General features: G+C 42.1%; 2 protein-coding genes across 4 annotated transcripts in view; one reads left to right on the top strand and one right to left on the bottom strand.

Annotated features, from left to right (window-relative positions):
- Positions 1-19839, bottom strand: part of tmem117 (transmembrane protein 117) — a 47909-nt gene that overhangs the window by 14213 nt on the left and 13857 nt on the right. For both annotated transcript variants that reach the window (XM_034587696.1, XM_034587697.1), the window contains exons 3-4: positions 10827-10959; positions 1370-1469 (exon numbers count right to left, since the gene is read on the bottom strand). In XM_034587696.1, coding sequence (XP_034443587.1) covers positions 1370-1469; positions 10827-10959 — 233 coding nt within the window. The remainder of the gene's footprint in view (positions 1-1369; positions 1470-10826; positions 10960-19839) is intronic.
- On the top strand, positions 16331-19471 carry LOC117762938 (P2Y purinoceptor 1-like). Of its 2 annotated transcripts, XM_034587699.1 has the most exons (3): positions 16331-16399; positions 18035-19039; positions 19296-19471. In XM_034587699.1, exons 1-2 carry the CDS (start codon positions 16360-16362, stop codon positions 19033-19035), a joined length of 1041 nt encoding a protein of 346 aa, XP_034443590.1. In that variant the 5' UTR covers positions 16331-16359; the 3' UTR covers positions 19036-19039; positions 19296-19471. The 2 variants fall into 2 exon arrangements, with proteins under 2 accessions (XP_034443590.1, XP_034443589.1); XM_034587698.1 differs by lacking the exon at positions 19296-19471 and having other exon boundaries at positions 18035-19095.

Here is a 19839-nt window from a genome sequence, read left to right as displayed (position 1 = left end):
GACAGTTAGTCATGTGAGGGTTAAGTTCATGCAGGGATAGAACTGTATTCATTGAATTATAATTTCACTACCTTCAAAAACTAATGGCAGCCATGTTTGTTACCAAACTGGATAGAAGATTGATCATGACTATGATTTGGATGTTAAAGTTAACGCCACCTCCAAGTCTGACTCTAACAATTGTGGTTAAACTCAATAAGACTTGTGCTACACTGAGCTTAATGCTAATGTAACACTGCCTTTATGGCACTTTACCACAACTACAGCTGGACATGAAACAGTTAGCATCTTAGCATTCATGGAGTGTTTGAATCCACAAAACAATTTTGGAGTTTGAGGGGTAAACAGCTTTGCAGCCAAATACAATATAATTCAAATGTAATAGACAATAGAAAAAACAAACAAAGAAAAAATGCTTCCATACTGCTCGTGTGGTGTTATCCGCTAGCATCGCCACTTCCGGTTCCTTTTATGCTTAAGACATGGTGTAAATGAAGCCGTTTCTAGTCGAATCTGAATGCCGGGGCTTCCGGACACTTGGAGACACCACACAAGCAGTATGGAGGCATTTTGTTTTTCAGTTTTTTTATTATGTTTGAAAAATTGATCACAAGTACTTAAATTGTATTTGATTTGGCTGCAACACTGATTACCCCTGAGACTCCTAAAGTGTTTTTAGGACTCAAACACTTCCCCCACCCCTCCATCGGCATAGTGGTGAGTAGATAATAAGTGAATTTTATTTTCCCTTAATCCTGCCTCCTCCGTGTTAGTGACTGGGATATGTGAAAGTACATGGCTGCCATTTTAAGTAGTTTTTATCACACTGTTATTTGTCCAAATGTTTTTTTCTGGTAAATTTGGTTTAATTAGGTATTTAATGCTTTAAAAACGGGGTGAAACAGACTGACTTATGATTGGTCAAGCGCTTGTAGATCGATGGACATCTTGTCCATCTTTATCTACAATCTATGGTTGAGACAACTTTTTTAAATTTGAGTATTTGTTTATTAAATGAAAAATAACCATGTCTTCTAAGTCATGTTTTAAAAAAGTGTTTTTGTATATACCTTTTCTTACAAAAATCTAAAATCATGTTGGTATATCATATTTATTTTTGGTGGGCATTAATATTACCCACTGGAGAAAAATAGTTAATTTAGTGTTAAATCTGACATCGAAACATAAATATCTTTACGTTATCAACTCACACTGCCAGCTATGCTAAAGATATTACTTTATGATAATATGTCTTTGATAAAATAAGAAATGTTTAAACATAAATGTCAGAACAGGGTGATATAAAATTAAATCGCTCTTTTAATAGATGCAAACTTCCCAGATGTTAACATAAGAGTTGGAATCTCACCATCCAAGCAGTGACAAAGTCTCCCATCCACGTCCCCACGGCAGCAATCTTCATAAAGCTCTCATTCCTGATGCCCATGTACTCTGTCACCATGTGAGGCCTGCAAGGACAAAGACCCAGAGTGAGAAGGACAGAAAACATGTAGTGTGGGTTATGAGGCAGGCAGAAAAGGAAGGAAACACAAAGGGCCAACAGAGGCAGAGTCAATGCAGGTCGAAAGAGAAACGGTCACCGCCGCTAAGTATCATGATGCTAGTTGTCAGAGCCAATCAATATCAATCTAATCCTGTGAAAACAATGAGCGATGGCTCCCCCTTCCAAAAAGCCCAGAGGATTGTAAACAATTTACGGCTGCACAATGGAATTTATGCAGTATCACCACTTTCATTTGGTCCTGCAGTGTTTTCCAAATGATCTATTTGTTTGGCAAATGTGTCTCATGTCTCGTTGATTTCAAATCAACCCGGCTGACCCAATGAGATCCCTCCTGTTCATGTGCTGGATCTGAGTGGGCTCGCTTAATCTCAACCGCTGCTGCACAGAAGCGAAACTCTGACTGAGCCAAAACACCATTAGAGGAACAATCTCACATACAACAGTGTCTAATAAGAAATGACATGCTTTCTCTGTGGAGTCCTGGCTACGCCTTCATCTCTGTACAGTAAGTGAAGATGAGAAGCTTTTGTTCGGCCCCGCGAACCCACCCACCCAACAGACACCCACCCAACACACACACACACACACACCACTCCATTTTCTCCAGGTAATAGCACGGGGAGGGAGGAGAAAGTGGGTCAGTCGCCTCCTATATGGGACTTGTGCCGGCGAGAGAGTCGGAGAGCAGAGGGGAGCGAGGAGGCCCGTTTGATCTGGCAGTCAGTGTCAGTGGAGCAGGTGGGCGCCTCTCACCCCCCACAGGTCACACTCATGAATATAATAGATGGCGATGGATAGAGCTCTGGCTGTGGCTTTCATGGGGTCGTATTTGAAGTCAATGGCTCCATTCGTCTTTGTTTTCCCTGGTCATTTTCTGGCCACGAGCAAACAACAATAAAAATGTTATCTACGGCACAGCGGGCTCTGGGAAAAACCTCGCCTGCAACCTCGCTGGCAGTTACTTTCATTTCCAGTCCATCTTTTAGCTGATTGCATTAACAGTCCCGTTCGGTGTGCTCTTCACTTTGTGAGGAAGTGGCCGCACAAGCAAACAATCTATTGGAAGTGGAGGGTAATCCTTTAGAGCTATTAGCCATTGATTTTAAATTATACTAATTGCTCGTGTCTTTTCACATTATAGGTCCAGATCTGAAAAGTATAATAAATGCTCACAGGCAAAACACAGAACAATCCTGATTAATTGTGGCAGGCCAGTAACAAAAAAAACGCCAACAGTTCTCAACAACCTGTTTACTGCGATTGTGCAACAAATACTCTTCCCTGGAAGGAAACGTTATAAATCATATGTCATCAATGCAGCATGCGTTTAACAGATTTGACAGGACTTTATTGACGAAAACGCGCAGCACCGCGGGTGACGTATTGCACCACTCAAACCCGCAAATAAAATGGCCTTGATTGGAATGGCGATTTATATCTGCATTAAGTCAGTTAGACATTCAGTGGCTTGGCAATGCTCCAGTTACCAAGGAGATCCCATTGGGAGTCATTTACCCGCAGCTAAATTCTAATCAATACTTCTGGAAATGCTCTCTGGCACCACATGCTAGGCCTTAAATCTAAAGTAAAAAATATTCCCCGCTGCCAACCCCTGCCCTTCTCACATATTTAATTGAGCAAATGTTACCCCTGTGCTTTTTCTTTTTTGCTGAGTACCTATGATGAGTTTGGGGACTCTTCGCACGGCATGATCACAGGCAGAACTCCCTGACTTATTCATGCTGACTGAAAATTTAATGGCCTTTAGAGCCGGGGTGACCTAATGAGAGAATTCAGTGTAGTGGAACATCAGTACAGTAGCACCATGAATAATCAGCCCCAAAATGGCTCCCGTGGCTTAATCGCAGAGCCAGTGGCGGTGGCGGTGCCAGCCGGCCGGCTCAGCCAGCTTTGACCCTCAGTGGAATGTTATCAGGTTTCCAACACTTGTTCGGACATAATATTCAATGACATTTTGATGCCTTTCAAAGTCTTGTTCTGTCCCATGCAAGAAATTACAATTTTGCGCTACAGAGGTTACAGAGTTTGAGAGTTTGAGAGAGTTTGGAGGTTGCTCTGGTTTGACAATAAGCAGGAGAAAAGGCAATTTGACTGTTGTATTAAAGTGATCACCTCCTGGTTGGATTTTGGAGCTTGGTGCTACGAAGACATTGCTCATTTACTTACTGTAGTAATAACAATATCTGTATTTACGATGCAGCTCAAATTTCTGATACTTCTCTTTAGTATCTATGTTTGTTCAACTACTAATTCTCTTTCATCTACATTCACTCCAGTCAAACTGGTGTTTTTGGCATTTTTCAACCGGAACTAGATCCTCTATACTGTGCACCAGATTTATTCTTTGTGATCAATTTCCAGTTGAGAACTGTTTAACATCAAGTTGTGACTGATTATTGTTTGTGACTTTCGGTGGAATCGCTGTGGTGACAATTAGGGCTGAGGAGGTGAGACGTTGTTACAATCAGAGCTTTCGCATTAGGTGCAGAAATGTAAGGCTGCAACTAATGATTAAGTGATACATAATCACTTACCCGAGGTAATGTCTTAAAAATCACTCTGACAGTCCAAAACCCAATCGCTCAGTTCAAAGCAGCAACAAGATTATTTTCATTTGAAAATAATCTACAGCCTAATTAAAAGTGGTATTTGTAATTTTTCTCTGCAGTTCGTGGTTTCAAGCCAGAGGCGTGTGGTGACGGTGGTAATGGTCGCTTGCCAATAGTTTCAGCCATCACAGGACAGGAGGTTGTATTACGCCCTCTGAGCAGCTTTACTTCTTCAGGGCAGGAACGGATGCTACGGTGACTCGTGATGGGACTGTGGCGAGATTGATAGCTAGCTGATTAGCATGCTAACTTCACTAGAATAACAAAACTGGACAGAAATACAAGTGAAACTAGATTATTACTCTGTAGAGTGCACACCCTTACCAAGACCCAACAGTCCCATTATTAAACCACATTTAAATTCATTAGATCCCGATTTTTATTTGGATCTGCACCAAATTTCACACACTCGTTAATATCAGTCTCCTACACATGCCTGACTTATTCTAAGAGAAATCGATGAAAATGTTTTAAAAAATGACGACGTTAAAAAAAAAGGGAAAAACAACAAGCAGCATAATCCTGCTAAATATCAGACATATAAACAAACAAACAATAACATGCAGATGAAAACATAACACCAATTGGTGGTAGTAACAAGTGTCGATATTTGCATTTCCACCGCTGGAGATCACTTTTTACTTAATAAGAACCTTTATTAATTAGGGTTGATGACCAATCCATCATATCAACTAACAATTTCAGCACTGAAGACAACAACATTACATATTCTCATTTTACAAAAACAAAAGCATGTTGTGATCAAACATCAAAATATTTAGTGTGACTAACAGGGTTCAATGCCTCAAAAGCATCAGATGGTTTATTTTTGCATGTGTGGTTATAGAATAGTTGCTGTATAATAAAATAAGACTGATTTGCCTATATGGCCCCTAAAGATAAATGTAATAATATGAAAACACAGCAGATTACTCTTTTATATGTGTAGCTACTGTAGCTAAATGAAAAAGAACACGACTGTTGGTAATGAAGTGGCTCTGAATAGATTTTTTAATTACATCTACACATATTACAGGTTTTTCCACCCTTTCAGCCACACTGCAGCACAAAGCCAAACACATACCAAGCAGCTCTACAGCTCCATATGTTCACCGACTTAAAGAACAGGATTTATGGTTTAATTTTTATTTTCATCAAAGTCCCAACTCCGGAATGTTCCAGGCCCACAGGAGTCCTGATAATTACGGTTATAAAACAGCATGCTGCGGAGCTTTCACTGCACTCACTGACTCTTTCTACTGTTTTTTCACTGTCCACTCGGAGGTATATTCTGTCACGCTGGGTTTAATAAACTCACTTTCTCTGTCAGACACCCGGCAACTTAGCGACCGCGGCAACCGAGCGGCCTCCTCTGCCCTCTATAAAGCCTGGACTCATTCGCAGCATTTAAGTTTGACCTTGGCCGGCTCTGCATTGAAATGCATTGCCCATCTCTTCCCTGCGCACTACACTGCCTGGCGGCATATTTACAGTGCACGGTGCTGAGCTGCATGTTAGCAGCGCGCATAAAGCTGCCAATACACACTCTCGTCACTATCACTGTAGCATCTCCCACGACAACTTAAACCCTCAATCTCTATTCATCACTCAGCACAGAATCGGACCACGTATTGTATTAAACTGGCTGTGGATTGAGTCCTTTAGTCCTTATCAGTAGTCCTCCTCAGGAATGGGAGTGAATTCCTGTATTACACCTTCCATTCACAATCTGCTTACTACAGAGGGTCCGAAACCAGGCCTCTATACGTACCTTGATACTGAGCAAATTTAAATGGACATTAGTATCCCCAACAAGTCCAAGTCCTCCAAAGTAAACAATAAAATACAACTTTTTAGTATCAAACATCATTCACTGGGTAACACAGCCACTTGGTAGTTTATGGAACAGTCCTGGTCATGGTTGAGAGATACCAACATTGACTGACTAAAAGAAACGAGCGACAGTCAACTGTGGTTTGACATTTTGTCCACCAATCCAACCAGACCTCTTTCAACAGAATACATCAGTCTGCAATACAGTGGTCATCCGATGCATCAGCAGGATTTAATGTGTCTGTTTAATGTGTCTGTGTCATTCAAACTTGACAGCTTTTTAAACAGCAGTAAATGAATGCAACAAGGGAACACAAGATTTATAATTGTTAAGCTTTCAAACGATGGATCTGAAATATTATCAGAGATATTAATTGTTGTAGTGAAACATAAGGAAACGATCACATGACTGAGTGGAGTGTAGTTGTGTGGAACTGCACACAAACATGCACACATGCATGGACAATCCATCTGTCCTGCTCCGACACATCGACTCATTCAGTACACACACACTATAATACACACACTGTATATTCCCAGTGTACACATGCTGCTGTCAAGGTTTGATGTTTATTGTTTACGACTGCTGCTGCTCCTCTTTATGTGACAGTGACGTATGTGGAGGGCCGTGGCCACCGCTGACGCTCCGCCCCTCTGTATAATAATACCTTATTGTGTTTAAATATAATATATTGTGTATTAGTGTAGTTTTATCTGTATTAGTGTAGTTTTATCCGACAAATATTCTTTTGATAAGTTGATGACAAATTAACATCATAACAGTCTGTAAGTATAGTCTAAAGCCAAGTATCAGTCTTCTGTCACATATAGCAAAGGAAACCATGAAATGACCCAATGTTCAGGATCATTTACTGAAGTAGTTGAGCATTTTCTGTCAAACCACAAATTGCATTAGATCTTCGTGTCACAAGCCCTGTACAAATGATTCACTGGGAAATTGGTAAAAAATTAAAAATAAAAATTATTTTAAAAAATGCAGTTAAAGAAAGTGATTTAAAAAAATCCTGGATCACCTTTGTCCGTATCAGTTTCAAAATTAGTTATTTCGTTGCCCATGTACCATCATTCCACCAAATTTAATGGAAATCCTTTCATGGGCAAAAACATAACCTCCTTGTTGGATGTATAATTTCTTTTTGAGACGCTGGAGAACATTAAAGGTGTTTTCCTTGTGAATCAGTTGTGCTATGATACTGATCAATGTAGAGTTATCATGGACAAAACATCACGATACCGTGTGTTACAAAATAATGTTTGTGTGTTTATGACTCCCTGGCCAATTTGACAATGTCAGTAAAGACGTTAAGATAATGATCATTTCAGATAATGCTAATTTCGGATATTGATAATTTTAGATAATCCAGAAGTTTGGTTTTAGAAGCCATACGACTCGTGTGCCTTTGTTGACACAGTGAGTTAACTCTCCAACCTCCTCTATTAATTGAATTAAACTGCTGTAGTTCAAATCCCCTTTTTAATTACCTACGTCTTTCTGTAACCATCCACTCAGCTTGAATATAGCTAACAGACAGCTTGTTCGTCATACATTTAAGTGTTGAGCAAACACTGAATCATTACACAATGCTGCTGCACTGTATAGGGAGCGGCGAGTCCCAGGCTGTTGGCTTGCAACAGGAGGCATCTACATACCATAACATGCTATTTACTCAGCCCTTGAAATCCACTTGTCCATGGAATTACTGCAGCTTAGTGCCAGACAAGCAAACAGACAGACGAGGGGGACTAGCGTGCACGCGGCACAAAGGATCGTGGAAAACAAAGATAAATACCCTGACACGATGGGGTCTGATCCCGCCCGGGGTATCGTTGTAGTAAAATGCCAAATCCACCCATCCCTGTTCCTCGTCGTAGAGATCCTCTCAGTGACACACCCCTTCGCTCTCTGCCTCACGCTCCTGTTTCCCCTTCATCCTGACATCCATCAATGTATTCCTCTACAGACGGAAGAAGGTATAGACAACATCTTATACCTTTACAGTCCCTGTTCCACCTCAGTTCCTCATTAGAGCTGCACGTGCTCCCTACCTCTGTGCACCTTCACACTACTTTACCACCCCCTTTCTCTAAATTAGATGAGATTAATGTGTACGCCGTGCGTTGGGCCGTCTTAATTAAATAACACCACCTAATTAGGGGCTGATTTTGGCTGGTAATGGCCCCGTAAGATGGCGGAATGGGATTGTGTGGCGTGACAGAACATTCATGAAGCCCGTCAAACTCCCTGGGCGGTCACACTCCCCTGGTTTCACACAAACAGCCCCCCTCTTAATCTGACAGTTACATTAAAATGCAAATAGCCCAGATGTGTGGGTTTGGTAACAAGTGTGGATTACAGCTCCCAGGGAGCCACAATGGACGGGGCTCCCCCCCCGACATAAGCCAGGTAACAGGTTGATAGCTGTTGACCTGGAAGTGGCTGTTTAAATATTAGCTAACACACTGTTAGACTCGTGTAAGATCAGGCAGTGTGGAAATCTCTTTGAGCCGGGAGATAATGGCTCTGATGGGCCGATTTTACATGACTAATCATGAGTAAATAATTCTCATGCAAAAAAGATACACACGCTCCCTTATCAGTGATTGTTGACTGTCCTGATGGTGCCGTTTATCTCCTTTCCTCGTGGATGTAGCTTTAATTAAATCAAGCTCAAGACTGACTGAAAGGTCGAAGAAAATTAAAGCATATTAATGAGCGGGGGGGGGCACAGGCGGCACACAGCATCAGGTCAGGGAGACAGCAGGGAAACAGACGCCAGACCCCCTCCTCCGATCCCACCATGCCCCCCCCCCACACACACACACACACACAGGCTCTGACAGTTAACTTGAGCAAAGTGTGAGACGTGAACAATATTGTGTGATGTGTGTGTGGGTGTGTGTGTGTGTGGGTGTGTGTGTGTGTGTGTGTGTGAGAGAGAGACACACTAAGTAGCCACTAGAAGAGCATCCCCCGCAGTGCAGCATCGTGGCAAGATGTCAAAGCCGGGGAAACCCAATGCCAAAATACCTACCCTTTCCAAAAAAAAAACATTGCAGTAATAATACTCCACAGCGGCTTGTTCTTTCAGCACAAATTAAAAGGAAAAACATCATTCACTCCCACAAGGGGGTGGCGGCTGGAGCCACAAAGGGATATTGTAGTTTTCCTTTGTGCTCTGGCAAAAAGAGAATACTACAACAGTTTCACTGTGGGAGGGGAGGGAGGTAGAGGTATATGCAAGACTTTGGACATGTAAAGACTTTCACTGTTTCACTGCATCATCAGGGCTGGAGCACTTCTCCTTCATCCCTCCCTCCCTCCTTCCCTCCCCAGCCTCCGTCACCACTCCCTGCACTCTGCTGAATCCATGCTCTCGCAGCCCCGGAGCGCATCTACCCGGAGAGGGGGCCATCCTGGCAGAGTGTGAACACTGCTCTTACACGTCGGACTTGAACAGAGATGTGAACACTAATGGTTTTTGGCAGGGCCCGGGTCCTTGGTGGACACACTGTTGGAGCAGAAAGAAAACAAGCGGGAAAGAGGGACAGGGAAGGAGGGCGGAGGGCGGATGAGTGCAGGGAACGACCAGGTGTCTTAGCAGGGTTGGGTTCACTCTCTTTACAACAGCGCCATCTGTCTTTGAAGGGAGAGCTTTGCATCGAATCATGGATGGGTTTTAATGGTGTTGTAACTGTTTAATAAGCTGTTATGTTTTTATATCCGGACAACGGATGTAGCCGGTTTAAATTGGGACTTGCGCATGTCTGACATAAATCACATGTTATGTCTGTGACTCATTATTTTCTCTTATCCTCATCTGGTCAGACGCACAGACTGTCTACAAAGGGATCCCTTCCCTCCACGTTTCAAGGCCGAAACAAGAAGCAGTGGGGGAAAAGAAAAGGAACCCTCTTTGTGACAGATGCACTCAGTGTGACTGCAAATATAACTTTTCCCTGAGCAAGCGATATCCATCATCTCAGCGGACCTGCTCCTCCGCTCAGCTGTTCGCTTCCCGCTTTTTTTATTTTTTCCCTGGGCCGACCGGAGAAGAACAGACAAGATGGATGCCGGAGTCACCGCACTGGGCCAGAGTGACAGATGGGCTGATTATACAAACCCCATCCCTCGGGCCATAGTGAACCACAACACCTTGCCTGCTAGCTAATAGCCTTCATCTGCCTTCACCTTATAGATGTAGTTGGTCGTTGTTGTTAATACTGAAGAGGAGCATCGTACAGACGGATCCCGTTATGGCCCCTGACCTCTATCTTGACAGCCTGTACCTAAATAGACACCTGCCACACCGTTTTTTGGGAACAAAATGCTAAATCACCTTGCAGCAACCTCGCGTCTGGCTGCCTGTGCTTCAAGGGCATGTTTTCCTTCCTCTAGACCGACACATTGCAAATGCATAAATGGATTCCTGTCACCGGCCTGATGTGTGGGTGTCAAGCTCCGCCATGCACAGTGGTTTCTTAACAGGTGAGTCTGAGCAACAGGAGCAAAAAATATAAAATACGAGTTTACAAACAGAGAGACGTGAACGAAAGCGTCTTGGTTCGCAGCCAGAGAGGTGTCAGATAACAAGTAAAGATCATGGGAGAATAAGTGTGGGCGCTGAAGGTGATCTTTCAGGATTAACCCTTCGCCTGCACCTACCTGTGAAGTCCGGGCTGATTAATCAGGCCGGTATCGGGTCTCTGTTGAGGCGAGACATTTAGATCAATCACTCCAGCCGAAGGGGGAGCGCACAAGGTCTAACAAATGGCGAGTGGAGAATGAGGTAAAAGGGAACAGAGATAGAGAGACTTACCTCATGCTCCCAACCACCAGCAGGATAAGGTTGTAGATGTGCGAGAAGATGAAGATGAAGAGGATGGCGCTGAAGAACATGGTCATCCAGGAGCCATGATCCTCGCGGAACATTTTCAGGCGCAGGTATCGGCCTAAAAGGGAGCACGACAAGGACACAGGCGTCAGTGGTGGTTCAAACCCGGGTGTCAACCCACTAACATGTGCGCCTAGCGAAAATGAAGATGAAAGTAAATAAATTAGTCCCACAGATCAATGGCGGACTATCCCGCTCCGGACACGTGCCCTTTACAGTGGAATGAAGATTAAAGGAGCACTTTGAGGTGTCACTTCCGCAACCCAGAAGTAATTGTCTTTTCCGGACCAATTTCAACAAGTCACTATGTCATCGTCAACGGCAACAGAAAATATCCTTCACTTACTCTGGGTCTGCTGTCGGTGGACAGATGCTCACTTTGTGTTTCATGATGCGTGTTCCGCGTGATCAGAGAAATTATTCAAACATTTGTGACCTGTGGTGTTTTTTTTTCCTAATAAACTGTTCTGGCTCTGAATCAAATTATGGAGAAATATCTCCCTGGCAGAGCATGAGATTGATTCAGAGAGACGCAGAGAATCACACAAGCTTGTCCTCTGCTGGCGGTCCTCATGAAGACAACGTTTATCACGCCACTGTTAGATTGTTGTTGTATCTTTAGTTGGTGCTTTTAGTGCCTCGCTTTGAATATGATGACAGCCTTTTTTATTTGGCTGCTACTGAAGACATATAGAAAAATATATATATTTTTGAATTCAAGGGCTCACATGTTTTTCTGGTGAGTATGTGATGAAACAGGATTATATAAATATAAATTATTGAGAGATCATACAAATAACACAGTGATGAAATATGGTATGTTTACAGTAGCTGCACAATATCTTTCAAAGTCACTGATCTATTTAAAAACCCTGGTTCCTGTAAGGAATCTACTCCGTACATTTGTATGTGTTATTACCACCATCATTCAGATCTGGGGCAAATAGTATTTTTAAAAATAAAATGAAAGGTTGGCTTCAGAGATGTAGAATTTCCCATTCATAAAGTTGGAGGAAAGAGTTTCCGATTTTCAAGTTTTAAAAGTCAAAATTGAACCAGCCAAGATCATGATATCGTCATGTTCAGTTCCTAGTAAAAGTTAAATATTAAAACAAAGTTTACGAGAGAATTAGACTTGTAGCAACGTCTAGTTTAGGTTTTTGACAACATTGAGGCATAGCTTTAAAATCTGTCAGTGTCAACCACATTTCAATTCACTAGATCCAGATTTTTATTTGCACCAAATTGGACACATTCATAAAAATCTGTCCCCCAAACAGGTCTTTTAATCAAGATTCATGAATTGTAGAAATGTAGAATTTCCCAATGTTAAAGAATGTGAGGAAAGAAAATCCTGAATCCATCACATAATCCGGATCTACACAAAGATTTAAACATACAAACATAATCCTGCTAACTGGAGAAGCAGACCTATTGAAAGTTAACCTCAATCCAAACATTATGAATACTGACGCAAACACATCAGACAACACTGAAGAATCTCCTCATAATCTGTCAGTGTCTCGCAGACATATTACTGTTACAAATACAACAACACACCTTAATGTCTTAGTGATTAGGAGACGACAAAATGACATTATGTTGCGGGATTACAGTATTTCACTTGTGCAGAAATCCCCCCCCCCCCACACACATTGTCAAACTAACAGCCGGTTTAAACCTCAAGATAACACTGTGTAGCAGCTTGCACAGCCAGCAGTGATCAGCTGTTAGTCAAGATGACAGCAGATAAGCTCAGCAGCAGTAGGACTATCTTGGCTTCCCCCATCGCTCACGTGACCCTCAACCTGAAGGTCAAAGCAGTCCATCAAGCGTCTCCCAGTTTACCCTCCTACTGTCGAGGTCATGCATGTTTGTCAAACTCCACGCCCTACATGCCTGTTGTGTTTAACACTCATGACATCACTATGACATCATCACTGCCGTTTTCTCAGGCTGGGTCCTTCTTCCTGTGTGAATGCTGAGAGGAAAAGTGATATTTCTTCATCTTCATCATTTTGCTTCATCACTCATGTGCAACGCTAATTTTCACCTCTGTTTAATGGGAGGACTATAAAGAAAAAGGTAGAGGCCATGAACATTACTTTTATTCTACTGTATAATTTATAAGGAGATTATTATAGTAGATACACACATAACTTGGCCACTCAAATACAATGAGGGACAGTAAATGTTTTGCACAACATAGAGAGAGATTTTGGGCCCAGCTTCAGAACTAAAACGTTATACAACCATTTTCACATTTTTGCGTTGGACTCCATGGTGAGGTCGTCATGCGCTGAACCCCCCCCACCATCAAACGCTTCAAGGTTACTCAATTGACTGTTAATTAAGAGTGAGCTTGGTGATACACCCCTATTTCAACTACTTTACATATTGCTCACACACACACATTTCAAGGCTCTCCCTTAGCTTTGTCTCCCTGCGAGCTGTGATCTGCTGCCAGAAGCGGCCATCTTCCCTCGAAAAACTCTGTTTTTCTCTCAGTCAGCGTCCCTTTGAGTTATAGCACCTCAGAGAGCTCATTGTGTGTGTGAGTATGTGTGTGTGTGTGTGTACCCACAAGTCACGAAGATAGCAAAGCAGAATGCTCCATTTATTTTGCTATTACAGTCTCGCTGGTTGACTCTCCAACAGTTCTACATGCTGTTCAGTCTCAGCTTGCTCACTTCTCGTTTTTCTCTGCATCGCACATTAAAACAAAGATGTTTAGCTTCCTGTGGAGATGAGGATCGTTGCTGAGTTTAAGTGCCGTTACAATGGATGCACCTCCTGTTGTAGGTTTAAATATATATATATATATATCCAAGGAAGTGTGTAGCATTTAGTGACATCTAGTGTTGGAATTGCATATTGCAACCATTAGAATACCCCTCCCTCACCCTCCCCTTTTTAACATGTAGGAAAATGGTGGCTTTCCGGTAATGTCCTCTGTAGGGGACCGTTAGTTTGTCCATTCTAGGCTACTGTAGAAATGAAACCTGTCGGACTCTCTCTTTATATATATATGAATACAGATGGAAGACATGACAGCTCTCCAAAAAAGAAGCCAAATCATTTTGATCGCCATCTGGTGGCTGCCTGCAGTTTAGGTCATAAACCCAGAATCCTCCATGTTAGCAGATAGGACACGGTCCAACTGAAAATATTTTGCTTAGTAAATCTTTATAACAGGCACAATTTGATTTGAGGATGATCTTTTTTGAAACACCAATGTGCATGCACAATGACAATAAAGTTATTGAATCTGGAATATTCTCTTGATAATTCAACCTCAGACTTTCAGGACTTCAGTGTGGCCCAGTGTGAGGCCGCACCATACGTCTTCCGGCTCTGTGGTATTTCAGGGCTCATCACAGATGCATAATTGAATTGACTTGCATGGGTGAACTTAATTGCCTCCAGTGCCAATGAGGCCTGGCTCAGATGTAGGTGCACAGTGTGTATCGGCAGATCTGACTTTTAAAGCAGCATGCCACGCCGCCGAGCACGGCCAGCCTCTCTCAGCCTCTCTCAGCCTATACGGGCGAGATTTAACTAGTGGGTGATTCAAGGCCGCTCGAGCGCCGTTTGAGTCACTGCACCTCCCGACAGTCGAGGACCCCGATAAGGAGTGATTCATGAGCACTGCCAGCTGCGAGGCTCAGCCCAACAGGGGACAACGACAACAACAGCAGCAGCGTACAGGGACAAGGCAGCGACACACAAACACAGTCACACAAAAAAAAAAAAAAAACACGGATGGAAGAGAGAAGACACTTGTTCTATCGCTCTATTGCTCTCACTCACCCACACTGCCAACACACCCAGTCACACTCACTGAGCTGCTGTATTGCAAACAATATTGCAATTACATTTTAAAGATTAAAGTATTGACAGTATCTAACTTTACACTATAATTCCTCTAACGACATTTATAATGTTCTGTTTGGGATGAGATCATATCCACCTCGCCTCAAATTAAAAAAATTATCTGTACATGTATCTTTGTCTCCATCTGGTGGTAACAGACGGACACACGTTAAAGTGCTGACCGGCAAGTTGACTGAAAACACATGCAGAAAAGAACCAGAGCCTTTACGCCACTTGAACCAGGACTCACATTTTCTTTTTTTATACTTTTAGGATTTTTCTGAGAGATACTCATTTCAGCCTCACCCTGTGTTGTGAGCATTGCTTGATCTTTGTCCTCATGCATCCTTCATATTGAATTATCTCACAATACCACATCTGTGTCTGACTTTAGTGCATGCTGTCACGAATATTTTCATCTGTGTGATCCACACTTTTAAATGACTACCATGACTGTAGAATAAGTTTATCCATTCATAACATCTATGGATCGCTCGGTGAAGTATACGAGTGTACGATAAGCCCACAGTTTTTCTCTTATGTGCAATATACTTATATTTACTGTGTTATATGAGCAATTTACACTTTACACTTAATGTTACTTTTAAAGTTATCCTATTTATATTGACTTCTTTCACTCTATCTGCTGTGTCGTGAGCCAGATGCAATGAATATTTCGTACAAATGTGCATTTTACTGGTGTGAGTTTTGAATGACAATGAAGTCTTTTAAGTTTAGTATCAAAACAATGAACAAACAATACAGTCATCCTATTTAAATTGTCTAATGGCTTATTGTCGTAGGCTGACTGACTACATTCAATTTTAAGGTGACCTCCTAAACTACATTTCAACGTTTACCAAGTAATTTACCAGGTTTCACTATTCTCCCTCAGCATGTGAATAAGCCACTAATCCAGTAAAGCTGTGCTGTGGTAAATTCATACTGCAGAGAAAATACTGTACATGTGGAATTATAAATCAGGACAGGAAACAGTGCAACAAACATCTTAGTTAAATAAACTGAGGGGGAAAAGTCTTTAACAAATTCTAATTCACATTTTTCCGATTACCACCTTGTCCAGACTTGCTGACATTGTGGTTATCATTCTGTTTCAATCTGATAATGAGATCATGTGTAATAATTCTGGGAAGTGCTCAGGTTATAAAAATCACCAGATTTATAGCAGCAATCCACTCACAGTTCATTCACAACGACTCGGAGCTGGAAAAACAAACAGTAAAAAGACCATCAGTTAAACACAGGCTCACGTGAGGAAGCAAATGTGCATGTCAGACAAATTAACAGCAGTTCTGTTTAATCCTACGATTACTGATATATTACACACACACACACACACACACACACACACACACACACACACACACACACACACACACACACACACACACACACACACATACACACACACAAACACACACACACACACACACACACACACACACACAGACACACCTCGGAGGAGAGGCAGCGCAGCGACGGCTCCTGACAGATGAGAAGCACACAGCTGGCGGAGGAGGAGTAGTGACGGCGTCCTGAGATGTGATCAGCATCTTCACTCATCATGATTCCACTATTCAACAAGTCTCACGCAACTAAAGGAGGTGAGTACAATCTGAACCTAAATACTATTTTTAACATTTTAAGATCAGTCACAATATTCTACATAAAACTGGGTGAAGCAAATATAAATAATTTACACAATACAATGGATACAATTTTATTAGATATATTTATTTAAATTTCTTGACCTGGATTTTGTATAAATAAAGTCGTTACCGCTAAATTATAGTGTAACCTCATGGTTTCTAAATTAAGTTGATATTTTCATACGTGATAAAAACAAAAATTAAAAGTGTTTTAATACCTCCATCACATATTAAACATTTAGAATGTAAAAGTGTTGGCTTTTCTAAGCAGGGTATTCACAGGCAGCATCTGGGCTGAAATGTAAATTGTTAATATCCGCTCAGGCGGACAAAATGAATGTATTATCAGAGATTGAGAGCAAACAGAGCCTGACAAGCTGGAGGCAATAGATCAACAGTCCCCCAGGTTTCATTGTTCTCCGCAGACAGTGCAGCGCTCACTTCCTGGACACGCTGCTGATGCTCAGAGACTATGGAGACAGTTACAGTAAATATAGACCTGAGCCCTGAGACAGACAGTGAGCACATCTTACTTTAAGCGCTCGGTGTGAGCACGACTTACCAGCGCAGGCATTAAAACTGACGATCGACCGAGTGATTCATGGAGTTTCATTTCCACAATGTAGATGTTATATATGAATTAAACACCTTGCTTATACAGTGCATTTGTAATGTTTTTTTTAACAGTCTTATAAAGTGTGTTTACTGAAAGCTTAACAAGACCATAAGTTATGATATAAAACAATCATTTCTCTATGCCTCTTTTATTTTGCTGCTTAGGATGATAAATTAAAAGGTTAAATTTAAAGTAGTAGTTTTTGTGATTGACCACGTTTTTTATTGCTACTATGACTAAGACTAGTAGTAGAAGCCACAGATTGTACGACTCAGCCAGTTGTATAATGAAGGAGCTTTGTGCAGTCTGAGAAAATTAGTCATCCTCAGTCGAGTATTTATTTTTACCGGCAAGCTTGTATTTTAAATCGGAGGGTGTGGAGATGATGAGCATTTGCGAGTCAGGTAAAATGCAAGAAAGATACTATTTCAGTTTTTTGGGGGTGAATCATAAAGTGAGGATATCTCAGTCTCTGCTGCTTGGTTTTCAGCCATGTCAGCAGAATGGCTCTAAGGACTGTAACACAGTTTCATCACTGCTGCTCACCCTGAAATATCACAACAACAATTGGATCGATTGCAGTGGTTCTGTACAGATATTTAGGATGGAGTAATCGAGCCATCTTGAAATAAAAATGCTGAGATTTCTAGAATAAAAAGTTGTAATATCAGAATAAAGTCGCAATTTAATGAGAAAAGAGTCATCATATTACGAGACAAAGACATGCTCTTAGTAAATAACCAGTAGAGAGAACTCGAACCAAAATCTTGATTATCAATCTCACTGTTTCTTGAGAAGTTACAGAATCCCTTTGAAAATCATGCAGATGTAACCGATGATAACCTAATCTTATTCTCGATATCGCACATTTTTGTCCTTTAAAGTGACCACAACACTCTTAGATGTTTGTGGTGCCCGGATGTCAATAATAGCTCACCAGTAAAACTGACTCCTCTTTGTTTTTTACATCCCAGAGGTGCTTCTGGAGTTCCTGAACCAGTCGACAGTATTCTGCAGGCGCTTTGAGAATGGCCAGTGGTACTGCTACATCCTGCTGGTCCTCTTCACTTTTGCCCTTCCTGTGGGGATCTTGGGAAACGTGGCGGCTCTGGTCAACTACACTTGCTTCAAGAAAAGCTCCAGCGCCAGCAACATCTTCCTGCTGAACCTGGCGCTGTGCGACTCGGCCTGGATCCTCACCCTCCCCTTCACCCTTTACTTCACCTTCCAGAGGCCGCACCTTAAAGACATACAGATCTTCTGCCAGTTCAAGAAGATCTCCTTCAACATCAACATCTACGGCAGCATCCTCTTCCTCACCCTGATCAGTTTTGATCGCTACATTGGGACGGTGCACCCCATCAGCTCTCTGCGCTGGTGGGACGTGGGTAAAGCTAAGCTGTGCGCCGTCTGCACATGGGTCCTGCTCATCCTGAGCTCCATCCCTGACTTATATGTAACTTTCGCAATCCGGAGGCCTGAAAATGTCACTGTGTGCATGGACCACATCCAGGGTCCGTTCATCTACGTCAAGACCATCACCATTATCAGAACAATAGTAGGCTTCCTGCTGCCATTTAGCATCATGCTGGTTTTTTACATCACCACAGTTCGTGTTTTGAGGCGTCTCCCGAGGGGCAGAAGGGACAGAGGAGCCCAGCGGGCGGGAGGGAAGCCTCAGCGGCTCATCACCGCCGCCATACTCATCTTCGTGGTCTCTTTCATGCCCTACCACATCATGGTCATCACTCTAGTGTTCATGAGGCTCCACAACCAGGTCACGCCCTCTAATACCAATGTCCTCTATGCCTCCTTCGAGTTCTTTGAGGCCATATGCAGTGTGAGCAGCTGTCTGGACCCGGTGCTGTACATCGCAGCGAGCGAGCAGTTCCAGAAGAAGCTGCTGGCCCTGAAGAGAGACAGAAGCAGGAGGCTGTGCTGCAGAGCCAGCAGGAGGGTTGGGGTGATTGGTTGATTGAGTGGATCCTAGTTGCCTTACATTCCATTTGCTGGATTACTGTTACACATGTGCCATTGACTGATGTTAATGGGACATTTGTCTTTGCCCAAATGTAATAAAAAATGTAAATACTGTGGCTGAAAAATTGTGACCAAGATACAGATCTGACTTAGATCCACATCTCTATCATCACAGAAAGTATTGCAGAGTTAATCACCTTATTACATCCACCAAGGAGGTTACATCTGTATCTGCATTTGTTTGTCTGTTTGCAGGATTACACAAAAACCACAAAACCAATTTCCATGAAACTTGGTGGGAGGAAGGTTAGGGTCAGGAAAGAGCCCATTCAATTTAGGTGTAGATCCAGATCAGGGGACGGATCCAGGAATCTTTGTTTTTTCCCTTTCTTTAACATTGTGAGTTTTTCCATAACATTTTCATTGATTTATCAGAGAATAATTCATGGAATTTGAATCAAGAATCAAGATCAGGACTGATATTGCGTGCAAGGAATTTGGTGCAGATCCAAATAAAAGCTCTAGTGAATTTAAGTCAGTGAATTGACTCATTCACTGGTGCTTTTCTGTTATTATACAGATGCAGAGGTGATATGCATCTGTATAATAACAGAAAAGCACCAGTGAATGAGTCAATCATCCTGTTATTTATTTGCAATGCTAACTCGTGTTAAAGCCTTATCAAAACAAACCTGTAAAAACACCCATCACCACCTCCTCCTGTTTAAATATTGTGACTGTCGTGCAGTGAAGCGTACATGGAAAATGTTATCAAAATTTTCAATGAATGGATTAAACA

Source organism: Hippoglossus hippoglossus, chromosome 6 (assembly GCF_009819705.1).
Source record: "Hippoglossus hippoglossus isolate fHipHip1 chromosome 6, fHipHip1.pri, whole genome shotgun sequence".
NCBI lineage: Eukaryota > Metazoa > Chordata > Actinopteri > Pleuronectiformes > Pleuronectidae > Hippoglossus > Hippoglossus hippoglossus.
This window is presented reverse-complemented; position numbering and strand designations above follow the sequence as displayed.